Genomic DNA, 14744 nt, shown 5'->3' on the forward strand with positions numbered 1-14744 from the left:
CCACAATATCAACAAAAATAATCAACACAATAAAACCCCATAACGCGGAAAAGTAAAATCTAAATTTTATAAAAAACGAAAGGGAGCTCACGTCAATAGATATAAACAATTCACCAAAGTTTTATGCAAATTGGTTAAAGCATTTTTGAGTTAATGTCCGACATGTTGACGACGAACAGACGGACGGACGGACAGACGGACAACGGTATACCATAATACGTCCCGTAAACGGGCGTATAAAAATTAAAATATGTATCTTTAAATATTTTTTTTTTAAATATTATTTCATTTAATCAAGGATCTATGGATTTATATAGTAAGATCCTTGATTTAATAGTTATACAGATTATTTCAAAATTATGAATGTTTATCTTAGAATAATTAAAAAAATATATTTCATTTGATATTTATATAAGTTATTTTAAAATAATCATGAATTCTATAAACAATGATAAAATTTACGAAAGAAAAAAATGAATACTGTCAAACATTTTAAACATTTTAATGAATTCCTAACGAAAACATTAAAAAAATATGAAGAAGTCAATTCAAGCTTAAAACATTTCCAACATTTGGCTTGCCAGCCCCCTTTCCGTGAAAATCCTAAGATCCGCACCAGACCAGTATATGTGATATGAACCCTGTTATCAATTCATACACCAAATATAGCTATGTCAATTGGACATGCTTTGATACTATATCTGCCATTGAATTTTTACTTGATAACATTTTTGTTCGCTTTGGAGATTCCGTATATCGTCAAGTTATCGGAATTCCAATGGGGACTAACTGTGCACCACTTATTGCGGACCTGTTTTTGTATTGTTATGAGTTACAATTTATGACTAAAATCAGCAAAGACCCATCGAAACAACATCTGATACAAAAATTTAACAATACTTTTAGATATTTGGATGATATATTGGCTCTCAATAATGACGACTTCAGTATGTATACTAAAGAAATTTATCCTGTTGAACTTACTTTAAATAAAGCTAATACTAACAATGACCACTGTCCTTTCCTCGATCTTGATATCTATATCATTAACGGGAAGCTTAATACAAAAATTATGATAAAAGAGATGATTTTTCATTTCCTATCGTTAATTATCCATTTTTAGATGTGACGTTCCCTTGTCACCATCTTATGGTGTTTATATATCTCAACTTGTACGATTCGCTCGTGTATGTAACAACGTATTAGATTTTAGCGAGAGAAATTTATGTATTACTGAAAAATTATTACACCAGGGTTTTCGATATCATAAACTAGTCAAAACATTTACTAAATTTTATCATCGGTATAAGGACATCATTCGTAAATATAACTCAACATGCAGACATCTTATACGTTCGGGTATTTCACATCCAATCTTTTATGGTAATATTCTTTACAAAGCACAATAATGTCAGTATTCACCTCAAAAGCTAACAAAACCTTTAAACAGACTTATTAAGAAGGGATATAGTTACGATACTGTTGTCAGGTCATTAAAGATTGCATATTTTGGCTTTAATATTGATTCACTTATAGGGTCTTTGCATCGGAATTAAACATATTTATTCTAAAACCAGTTGTTGGCATGACACGGGTTATGTTCTTCTCATATATTTTATGACGGTATAATACTAAACCCCTAACAGGATCGAGGGATTGTGCCTGATATTCATATGATGAAGACATAATCTTTCAATCAGTTTAATTGAGGTCTGGAGCTGGCATGTCAATAACTGCTAGTAGTCTGTTGTTATTTATGTATTATTGTCATTTTGTTTATTTTCTTTTGTTTCCTATTCTGACATCGGACTCGGACTTCTCTTAAACTGAGTTTTACTGTGCGTACTGTTGTACGTTTGTTTTTCTACATTGGCTAGAGGTATAGGGGGAGGGTTGAGATCTCAAAAAACATGTTTAACCCCGCCGCATTTTGCGCCTGTCCCAAGTCAGGAGCCTCGGGCCTTTGTTAGTCTTGTATCATTTTTAATTTTAGTTTCCTGTGTATAATTTGGAGTTTAGTATGACGTCCATTATCACTGAACTAGTATGCATATTTGTTTAGGGTTCAGCTGAAGGACGCCTCCGGGTGCGGGAGTTTCTCGCTGCATTGAAGACCCATTGGTGGCCTTCGACTGTTGTCTGCTCTATGGTCGGGTTGTTGTCTCTTTGACTCATTTCCCATTTCCATTCTCAATTTTATAGCAAGGATTCATATATACTCGTGACCGTATATAACAGTTATTGTAAAACTGTGTTGTTTTCTTTTATGTTTCTCAATTGGTGTCCAATCTTATGTATTTGCATGTAATGTGATAAAAGCTCTTTATATGGCCCTTTATTTGGAAAATAAAATATTCTTATTCTTATTCTATAGTTCTTGCTGGAACTACTTACGACCCGATCTGCGATGTCAATGCCAAGTGACATTTATTGACATGTTAATTGACTTGAAAAATGAAACGTTATTAACACACCAACGATGGATATGTATATATACCGTATCTCTTGAATAAATATATTGTAATAGAAAAATGCAGTTTATTTTATTTCATATAGTTTATTAGTTAATGTATGTAAGTTCTACTCTGTAAACTATTTTATATAAAATTATTGTTTAACTGTTCTATACATTTTCAAAGCGTAGGATATTTCAAATATGTCAAGTAAGTACTTTAACAAACTATTGAACGTATCTGTGCAATAAGTATAGATTATTACATGGCATTTTTCATATCAGACCCTTTATCGGTCCTAGGTCATGATATCAGCCCAAGAGCCGCAGGCTCGAGGGCTGATATCATGAACGAGGGCCGATAAAGGGTCTGATATGATAAATGACATGTAATTATCTTTTTATCATATACTTCAACAGAAGAAATATAGACAAGAACTATTAATTAAAATTTTGTCTTTCCATGAATTTTTAGATAATAATTTACAGACAACCAAATACAAATGTCTTAACTTTTATTGTTTTTATTGATATTACAAGCATTTTATTTATCTTGTCACAACAATTAACATGTTCTTAGTTTGAAATTTGCTCCTCAACTATTTTGTGGAAAGTCTTAAATCACTTGCGGTTTTCCGCACTGTGTTGTCGTTTTCGAACAAATTTCTGGAAATGCACGACGTTGCATGTGATAAACGTCACGGAAATTAACGGAAAGGCATGTGATAACATTCCGGAAGCAGTCAATAAAGGTTCCTTTATCAGCCCGCTGAGGAAATTCTTAGGAATCTGATAAATAAACCTAGTAATCCTTGCATAGCCTTTTAATATTTTTAAATGTTAATGAACTGTAAAATTTTAGTAATATTTTATACAAGTATATGATAAAACTTCTTATTATATACTTAGAAGTAAATACAGATAAATTGTATATGTAATACAATCATTGGCAAGCGTGCTGTATCAGCCATCCGTGATGATATCGATATCAGCACGGTTGCAAAGGCTTTATCAAACCCCTAATCTGTATGACGTCATGTCAAACCTATAATCTGTATGACGTCATTTTAAACCTCCTTTTCTGTTTGACGTCATGTCACATAAAAAAAAACCTCTACGTGAGGTATATAGATATAAGAAGATGTGGTATGAGTGCCAATGAGACAACTTTCCATCCAAGTCAAAATTTATAAAAGTAAACCATTATAGGTCACAGTACGGTCTTCAACACGGAGCCTTGGCTCACACCGAACAGTAAGCTATAAAGGGCCCCCAAAATTACTAGTGTAAAACCATTCAAACGGGAAAACCAACGGTCTAATCTATATAAAAAACGAGAAACGAGAAACACTTATGAACCACATCAACAAACGACAACTACTGAACATGTATATAATATAGTGTATATGATATGGCTTTTTCAATATCACACACCGTATCAACCCTCAACCAATATAATCCCTCGAGCAGAGCTCTTGGGATTATATTGGTGTCTCGGGTTGATACGGATGTGATATTGAAAAAGCTATATGATATTCTCTATTTATCGCACCGCCGGTAAATTATCACGTTGTGATTGGTTTAACGCCGTCACGTGGTGACCCCCTATGGATCCGTAAGGGGTTAGTAAATTGCATAGGGGGTTCATGACGTCACGTCTACTGTTAATAGTGACGTCATCTATTAATGTTGTTGTGTTTTATTGTTTATTTCTCTACAAAACACAGCGGAAAAAAGTCTCGCGGGCGATAAATTCGTTATACGGTTAACTACTGACCCCCCTACGGACCATAGAGGGTGAATAAAATCCATAGTAGGAGATTCGGCCTTCGGCCTCACCCCCTATGGATTTTACTAACCCTCTATGGATCCGTAGGGGGTCAGTAGCGAACCATATAACTTATAAGCTGTGGCCAAATGGACCTTCGATTATATGTCCAGCAAAGTTTAATAAAACATCTTAAAAGTTCGGACAACGGTCAACCCACGTCAGCAACTTTATTTGTGTTAAGCTATAAAGCACAAACTAGTTCCATAGTTACTTTTAATTAAGATCTAAATTAATATTTCATAATGTTATTTTATACTATGTTATATGTATTTACGTTGTAATTGTTTTATATTATAGGTAGGAAATGTTAATAAATATATTCGAAACATAGGTTGGCAATTTTAGAATAAGAAATTGAAGAGATGAAAGAAAAACCAGTTTTATGTGACGTGTAATTTCGACCTGGTTTTAGACCATAACTATATTTGAGCATTCTAAATTTTATTGATAACTCATAAATCTTGATATTCTACATGTTTTATAACCCGACAATTGTAAAGTAACTATGGAACTAGATTGTGCTTTATAGCAAATAAAGTTGCTGACGTGGGTTGACCGTTGTTCGAACTTTTAAGATGTTTTATTAAACTTTGCTGGACATATAATCGAAGGTCCATTTGGCCACAGCTGAAGTTTTATTGCACAGATACGTTCAATAGTTTGTTAAAGTACTTATTTGACATATTTGAAATATCCTACGCTTTGAAAATGTATAGAACAGTTAAACAATAATTTTATATAAAATAGTTTACAGAGTAGAACTTACATACATTAACTAATAAACTATATGAAATAAAATAAACTGCATTTTTCTATTACAATTAATACACCATGAGCCGATTTAATCAAGAAATAAAAGATATTTTGATTATGCAAAAACTATAAGACTTGCTCTAAATTCAGGTTTGGTATAGCACTACGTTGAATAAGGTTTTATATTATATAAATTATAAACGTTGACCGTCAAATATGCAGCCCTAGCTGAATTTATTTCATACCAGTTTTTTTTTCAGATCACAACTATATGTGTAAACTTTTAAGGTTCTAACTATATTTTTGAAAATTTCTGAAATTTCGTATTATAGACGCCTGAAGAATGCCCAAAATAGCATTTTGAGTATTTATCTCAAAAAATTTCAAGGGCCGTGATCGTTCACCAAAACCAAAATTATGTGGGAAGTAAATCTATATGAAATGTTTTTCGGATACTAAGTAATTCATTTTGGTTTGCAAAATTTGACGCACTCGTATACAATTTTCAATTTTGTAATAAAATGCCTTCGACGCAGCAACATGTAGCGCTGACTGAATAACGTTTACTGTGACTTGACTGTTAGTGTTGCTCTCCACCTATTGCAACTTATTCAAAATTCTGACCAAATTGCAATTTGTTTTATAAAACCAAACTGTTCAACTGGTCAGAAATTTGAACAAACTGCTGTAGAAAACCACAGTCAAGTCGTGAAAGTGCAAGGTGATAAAATAAAGCATACTTACAATCCTAAAAGACTTTAATTCCACTTCAATGTTATTATGAAAAATCAGTCTAACAGTTTGTATAGAAATTTTATTGTTATTGTCATGCTAAAGGTGATGACAGAGACATATAATACAATTATTATTGTATTATATGTCTCTGGAATCATGTATTACCTTTTCTCTAAGAATTTGAAAGGCAAAAACATCAAATAAAGATAAGTCTACTTCGTTTTCATTAAAGCATTCTAAAGCTTTAAAATATTCAGATAAATTAATAAACTTATCATCTTCATGAGATAAAAGTATTGCAGTATTTTTAAACTTACAGATTATTTCCATTTTGATTAATGGAAATAATTATTGGCATTTGAAATGTATGATTGTTTTAATTCATGAAAATAATCAATGTGTAAGAATATGTGAGGTGGTAATTCAGGAATATATATACTAGGATTATTAGAAATGGTATTTAAACAAAAAGATTGCAAACTAGAAGAATCAAAGGGGTCAAAATCATATGATAAAATTTTCAACGTCTTGTAAATCTGTGAAACCTTTGAAATAGAAAGATGTCAATTAGTATAATGATAGATATAAATTGGTCATTTGATTTGTTGATTTATTGACTTTTTTAATTTTTAGTATCTATATTTTGGTTTTCAATGGAGGTATTTAATATTATGATGAAGTAATATTATATAAACTGAGAATGTATGTTTGAGTATTGACCTTAATGCACAAGCTTGAAATACATTAAGTTTAATTGTATCGGGTATGACGATTGATTGTAGAGTATTTTTATTTCTGATTATGAAATTGGGATAAGAAACGTGTAATTTAGGTCTGAGGTAATTACAATATAGGTACATGCACCCGAAGCAAAGAAACAACAAGTTGCTTTCTTTTAAAAAAATGCAATCGTGAACCCAAATGCCTGTTTGGTATATAAGCTCATATAATTGTTATATAAAGATGCATAATTTTACCTCATTTTTTATATAAGTTGTAGAAAAACTGACATGGATTCTTAGTTAAAATGCTGTTCAATGTTGGGCACAATTTTATTGTTTAAGAAATCATTTCTCTCTCTCTTTTAGTTATTGTCCGAAAACTGGAAAATCCCCCTTTTTTATGAATAAAACCCTGTAACTCATAAATGTAAAATCTAAAATTTATAAAAATCGAAAGGGAGCTCTTGTAAATAGATATAAACAATCCACCAAAATTTCTTGCAAGTTGGTGAAAGCATTCTTGAGTTATTGTCGGAAAACTTGAAAATCCCCCTTTTTTAATGAATAAAACACCAAAACTCAGAAACGGTAAATCTGAAATTTATAAAAAATTCGTAAGGGTTCCGCGGAACCCAGTGTCTCGCCTACTTTTTCTGTTAATCGCAGGCTCAACAAAAATGAGGAAGTAAATCAATAAAAATATTCCTCTTGATACTATCTTTTGATTGTAAGAAATTATGATTAACGCTTATCTCTATAGCAACTGTAAAACGCTAATACATATTCATTGTACGTATGTTCTCTATATTCCTCCTTTAGTAGGAGCACAACCATGGTGATTAATTACCTATTACGCAGGCGGACATAGAAAAGAACAGATGTATTCCGAAGTCAGTAGGCATTTCTGGTATTCCGAAAGACTACAAAATCAGGGGGTTCATGTAAACTGGACCCCTGTTGTGTTCACTAATCGCTACACTAACGGTGCGAATGGCGGACCAGTTTAGGGGTTCACGCAATAAGACAGTTTCCATATCTTTTCTACAGCGCTCCCCGGGTTGAAAATAATTTTTGTAGTTCCTGTCAATATAATATTTCCATGCAATCTGAGAAAACGACTTAACCATGAAACTTGACATTGACCAATGATCCATGAAAATGAAAACTCTGCTTCCGTAAGACAGACATGTAATAACACCTTGCAATCATTCTAAACACAAAATACAGTTGACCTTTTGAGAAACGGTCATAAACATGAAAACATAACATTTACCAATGAACCTGTAGGCACACCTCTTCTGAGTATTCTGGTTCAAACATGAATAAAAGTTTCTTCCGCCAATTTCAGTGTACAATATTTACATCATATTCTTGTCGATAAAATCAGGCTTAATTTCAGTTTCTGGTAACACTGTACAAGCCTTTTCATTTCTAAATATTGCTAAATAAGCAAATGGATTTATAATCAGTTGTAAAATGTCAAATTGTTCATCTTTCATATTAAAAATAGCCAACTCTTTACTGCGGGAATCAATTAAATCTTCCAAAATCGGTTTTCTAATATCTTCCTAGACTTTTACACGTTAATAAAAAATGTGATAAAGTTTCTTCTGTTTCGTTACACAATTTACATACAGTTCTGAATTATTTTCAAACTTGGCTCTAAATGCTTGTAGAATGTAACTTCCAGTAGCTAATTTAAGTTTTGTAGGAATTATGATAATTTCTCTTGTATTCATAGTGTTTGTATTAGTAATAGGATGACAACGTCCTGGTATGTATATCACTGACAAGTACTTTAAACTGGTATAAAGTTTAGCTTGATTTAATATCTTCTGAGTCCAAAATTTATGAATCTTCTTAGTTATTTCACTCTTCCATTGATATTTAGAAATTAGGTTGACTAAATATTGTTCAGGATCATTCAATTCATATTTCAAAAAGGTTTTTCTCAGTTAACTTAACCAGCTATTACTATCAACAGATTTACATTTAATTGCCTTTCCGCTAGTTGCCATTCAATAGAACTTTTTTTAGAAACATGAAAATGAGGCCAAGACGAGATGATCTCTGCCACCGTTAGAAAGACACGTAATAACGCCTTGCAATCATTCTATACACAAAATACAGTTAACTTTTGGGAAACGGACATAAACATGAAAACATAACATTTACCAATGAACCATGAAAATGAGGACAAGATCAGATGAAACTACCTACTGTATTGTTATTTTGTTCTCGCCCTGAACATGCATGAAATATTTACCTCCATAAAGCCGACACAACCAATCAATGAAGTGAGAAAGAATATATCGTTTCCAACGATAAGTAATATTATATGATTGGTCCCCTTTTTTAAACAGAGTGTAATTTTTTTTAACTTCTTTTTCGTGCTGATACACTTTTTAGAAGTATAATTAATTTATATTTTGCCAATACAAGAGTGTTCGTGCTGAAATGTCTCACATTTATCATGATTGAATTAAAGTTGAGAGAGTCTGTAATATTAAGGTTTTACTACAAATATCACATACACATCAATGATCCATGAAATTGAAGTAAAGATCAGATGAACCATGCCAGACATGTAAACCATACAATCATTCCATTCACCAATTATAGTGGTCCTATTGATTATAGTACACGAGAAACAAACCAAACCACAAATAAAATGCTTCACTGGGTGCAGCTTGATACGACCGCAGAGGTCGAACCCTGAACAGTTGGGGCAAGTATGGACACAACATTCAAGCTTGATACAGCTCTGAATTTGGATTGTGATTAAATATTTGACACAGCATAGGTTTCTGACACAGAAAGAATGTGGTCTAAGAACTTGATTTTTTTTAATTTACCTATTATGGTCCAATGTCCAAAATCAAAATACATGGTTAGATTCAGCATATCAAAGAACACCATATATTCAATTTTTGTTGAAATCAAACAAAGTTTAATTTTGGACCCCAACTTTGACCAACTTGAAAACTTGGCCCATAATAAAAAATCTAAACACATGTTTAGATTTAGCAAATCAAAGAACCCTAAGAATTCAATTTTTGTTAAAATCAAACTAAGTTTAATTTTGGACCCTTTGGACCTTAATGTAGACCAATTTAAAAAACAGGACCCAAAATTAAAAATCCAAATACACGGTTAGATTTGGCATATCAGAGAACCCCAATAATTCAATTTTTGATGAAATCAAACAAAGTTTAATTTTGGACCCTTTTGACCTCAATATGAACCAATTTGATAGCGGGGTCCACAAATAAAAATCTAATACATGGTTAGATTCAGCATATCAAAGAACCCCATATATTCAATTTTTGTTGAAATCAAACAAAGTTTAATTTTGGACCCCAATTTGGACCAACTTGAAAACTGGGCCAAAAAATCAAAAATCTAAATACATGTTTAGATTCAGCATATCAAAGAACCCCATATATTCAATTTTTGTTAAAATCAAACTAAGTTTAATTTTGGACCCTTTGGACCTTAATGTAGACCAATTTGAAAACTAGACCAGGCACAACAAATAAATAAATGTGGTCAAAGATTTTACAAATCTAATGCGCCATACTGTAAAATTAAAGATTACTTCTTGAAATTTGAAAAAAAAAAAATATTTGAAGAATAATTCTTTTTAATTTCTGAAATCTGAAATGAGAAAAAATTGACCCCCCACAATTTCTTTTTACCCCCCAAAAAATTCTTTCCCTCAAGATATGGTCATAATATCAATTCAAATTTCCAATGGAGTTTGCAACCATAATTACCCATTTAAATTTACCATAGTGCTAACTTAATCTATTTTATAATAGAATTTAAAATATAGTGTCAAATCTTTCATATGGATTTTTTTGTAAAAAAAAAGATGCAACATTTGCAGATATTTTTACTGGTCTTCCTTTATAAATATGCATTTCTTTAAACATAATTTAAAAGCAGTGTAAGGGAAGTAACCAAAACGTTGTATTTGGATTACCTCCCTTACACTGTTTTAAATTATCTTAATTGAATTGTTCATTAACCATTACTTTATACATAATTTAAAAGCAGTGTAAGTGAGATAATTTCAATGATGTATTTGATTTATCTCCCTTACACTGCTTTAAATTATGTTTTGTACTAAAGTATTTGTCCATTAACCAGGACAACCTTGTTTTTCCCCTAATTCCTAAACAGTTTGAGCCATAACTCCCCAAAGCAAATCCTAACCATCCCTTTGTGGTATGGAAACTTGTAGTATAATTTCAGAGAGATCCATACACTGTTCCACAGTCATTGTCTGGAAACTAGAAAATTCTTATTTTAGGCCCCTTTTTCCTTAACTGTTGGTACCATAACCCCCAAAATCAATCCCCACCTTTCTTTTGTGGTATTGAACCTTATGGTAAAATTTCAAAGAGATCCATTCACTTAAACTAAAGTTAGAGTGCGAAAACCAATGTGTCTTCGGACGACGACGACACCATTCCAATATACGACCACAAAAATATTTTGCGGTCGTATAAAAACTCACGAATGAACCATGAAAATGAGGTCAAGGAAAAACCACAAAAACTATACATTTAGCAATGAACCATGACATAAAGGTCCAGGTCAGATGAACCCTGCCAGTCGGACATGTACCACCAAACTTTCTTGATCACTGATCCATGAAATGTGGCCAAGGTCAGGTGAACCCTACCCGACTGACATGAAGACATTGCAAGGAACCCATATATCAAATATTGTAATCCTATTACTCATTAGTATTTCACTTTTTAAAAAGTCACTGAACCATGAATATGAGGTCAAGGACAATTGACATACTACGTACGTTACATCAGTTCTTCTATTTGCCAGATGCATCAAAACATAAATGAATTCACCCTACGACCATACAGCTATATGGATAAATTATAAACAGAAAATTAAAACTTGAAACACAAGTAACATATTATGCTTGCTAAAAAATAACTTTACCAATTCACTTTCCATTCAAATTGTTTTATGATTACAAGACTGGGTCTTTAGACAAGTCAAAATCAGAAAATTTGGGTCCATATAAACTTGATGCCCACTGATAATTTAATCTGGAAAACAGGGTCTGTCAATAGGCTGAAATCTTTAAACAAGCTTTCAATGGCTGCAAGAGCTTGAAGGGTAGTCATTTTTGCTACATATATTTTTTTGTTTACCGCAATCTATCAAGTCTAATCCTCATTCAACTGATCTTCACTCTTTCGTTTATTACACCACTGTAAGAGATTGGGGGAAGGGTTGAGCACTCGGAAGATGTTGAAACCCACAACATTCCTACTGTACCTGTTCAGTGATTGCCATCTTGAGGCTTTATAAAGCTTACTATATGGTTTGTGTTTTACTCATTATTGAAGGCCTATACAGTAACCTGTATAGTTGTTTGAACAATAATTGCTTACATCCACTTCATTTGAACTCTTGTGGATAGTCGTCTCATTGGATACCACAATTACTTTATTTAAATACTGCAAATGGTAACAATTCTTTTTTTTTTTTTTGAAGGAATATAACTTAGAAATAGGCCAGTAATCAAATAACTACAACAGGAATGAAAAGCAATGAATTCAAAGAATAATAAAAAACAATGTAACTTTATTTTTTTCTTTTTAATTTTCCCCCTTCCCCAGCATGATTAATGAAAAAAAAACACCATTTGTCAGTTAAATAAATGATCACATTTGCTTCCAAAAATGATTTGTGTACATACATGCCAACTCTTGTCCAATCAAATTGATTATGAAATGATATTTGTCTGCAAGATTAATATGTCTAATTGAAAATGGAATATGGTTTTATGAAGTTTTTACTGAACATTCATTCATACAAATACAATTTCAACCAGTGATGTGGAATGGTTTTCTGACAACTATTAATACTGATCAATGATCAAATGTAAAAAATGGGTTTTTGGGCATGTTTTTTTTTTTTTATGAGATTCAATTACGAATGATTTTTACAGCACAAATGAATATGATTATTCTAACTTGTTCTATACAAGTAGATGGATGGGTTACAGGGATGAAATTGGTCTCCAACCAAAAAAAAAGCAGAAATTGTGTTTCCAAAAGTCAAAATACTGTAAAAAGAAAGGGAAAAAATGAAGGAAAAAACGAACTCAAAAATTGGAAATCCGCTGAAAACGTTCATCACTGGGTTTAAGACTATTATTGCACAATAATTCTAAGAACTAGCAAATATGTTGAAATGTGAACTGATTAATTTATGTTTATACTTAATTAAGAAAAATCTTAAAATTTTAGTACATAAAATTCATCTTCTCAGATTTCACAGGAAAATGTTTTAATGAAGAATGTTTTTGTCTGTTTAACTTCCAGAAAAGAAGTGTGGAAGGAATAAGTCTTATTCTAAAATCACTGGCTTCAACTTCATAATGTACATTCCAAACATAAATTTACTCCCAAACATTTTATATTTACCCTTATTTCATGTTCTATCATGTCCATAGTCTGCACAAATTTCAACAACACATCCTTTACATTTATACATGTAGTTGCAATACAATGTTGAAAAGCAAACCCATCAAGGATATTTCAAGGTGTGTTTTGATAAAAAAATAACGTCACATCGAAAAAAGCCTGATCCTTTTCGACAATAGCAGAGAACAATACAAACCAAATTTTAAAGCAGGCATAAGAAACTGGTGTGAAACAGGGCCAATATTTCTTTAAATAATTCTGTATGAGAAAATGGCTAATACAGGATTTCTTTTGATGAAAACCGACACACAACTCAAATCTGTAATACTTTTGTTTTTTTCTCTCTGGTCAATGGAACCATCAACTAATAGAAAGTTGACTGCCTTATCTTTGCATTTTCCCTGAAATAGTTATGCATGAATACCTTTGTACCACCCCATTAAAACAATTTGGACAGATATTTTTGGTTGTCAATCCTGTTCATTTCTCAAAAACTTCCCTTATCCTCATCTAAATATTCCTTCATATAATCAATCTTTTTCATAAAAAAAATATAGATTTTCTACAAGATAAGAAATTATTTCAATTTGAACCTACTTCAAAATTTTATCAATCTTTGCTGTAAATTTTCTGTTAACTTCTATTCTACATATAATGGAACTCCTATAATCAACAATATAAACAACTTATGATCACTTGCACACTGATGTTGAAACACATGATTAATACATCTGCATAAAGACCACAAAGCTTAATCAATGTCTTTCAAATCAGCAAAATAAAACAATGTAATAGCAACAGTATAAAAATAACAAAACCTACTCTAAAACAATAAACTATGTATATAAAAAAATGATAAACAAAAAAAAAATCTCATAAACATCTTTTTCTGCATTTTTGATTGAAGTCCCTCATGGGATTCAGTCTTTTGATATATTTTGAACAGTCTATAGACAACATTGTAGCTAAAGACCCATAAGTTTAAACACAGGAATCAGATCATCAAGTTTTTGCGACAAAAAAATCAGTTGCATAGCATTAAACTGTAAATTAATAATCCTTCAGTTTACACAAAACTGTAGTTCACAAATATACACAGTCTTTCAATCAGCACCATTTCTAGTCATTGCACACATGTACATTACAAGTAAACAATCCATACTCTTGTAGAGCTAGGAAGGCACTTCATTTTGTATGATGGCTTTAATTTACATAAAACCAGTCCTTTCTCTCTTTTGACCGTCATGTCAGTTTACAAGAAGTAAAGACGGTCTGCCAAGGCTGGTGACGGGTCTCTATGAATACTCTGTCCAACAAGGAAGGCTAGCTTATGTGCATACTGGCATGGAGCTGGAACTCTGATTGTGCCCTAAAAATTAAAAAAGTATTTAAGAAATGAGGAACAGAATTAATATCAGTTAAAACTAATTTTTTTATGACATCATAAAATGAAACTGACTTTGGTCATCCATATGCATGATAATTGATTGATTGTTTGTTTGGTGTTTCAGCACTATTGTGCTATTTCATGGCAGTTAGTTTTCATTGGTTGAGGAAGCCGGTAGAGAACCACCGACCTTCCTTAGGAAAACTGACAATCCCCTGCCAAGTGTGGGATTCGAACTAACGACGTCATTGTTGACAGACTATAGTGATACAGTAGTTTGACTACTTAAACCACTCAGCCACCGAGGCCCCATATGCAAGATGACGAGAAAGTAAAAACTAATTTCAGTAATACAATTCACTCTTGAAATACTCTATTTTCAATATTGAAGATTTTTTTC

General features: G+C 31.9%; 1 protein-coding gene across 3 annotated transcripts in view; it reads right to left on the reverse strand.

Moving 5' to 3' along the window:
- Positions 1-12092: 12092 nt before the first annotated feature.
- The window catches only part of LOC127712517 (piwi-like protein 1), a 37427-nt gene continuing 34775 nt past the window's right edge, over positions 12093-14744 (reverse strand). For all 3 annotated transcript variants that reach the window (XM_052218997.1, XM_052218996.1, XM_052218995.1), the window contains exon 17: positions 12093-14326. In XM_052218997.1, coding sequence (XP_052074957.1) covers positions 14210-14326 — 117 coding nt within the window. In that variant the 3' untranslated portion in view covers positions 12093-14209. The remainder of the gene's footprint in view (positions 14327-14744) is intronic.

This window comes from Mytilus californianus, unplaced genomic scaffold (assembly GCF_021869535.1).
Source record: "Mytilus californianus isolate M0D057914Y unplaced genomic scaffold, xbMytCali1.0.p SCAF_8, whole genome shotgun sequence".
Taxonomy (NCBI): Eukaryota; Metazoa; Mollusca; class Bivalvia; order Mytilida; family Mytilidae; genus Mytilus; species Mytilus californianus.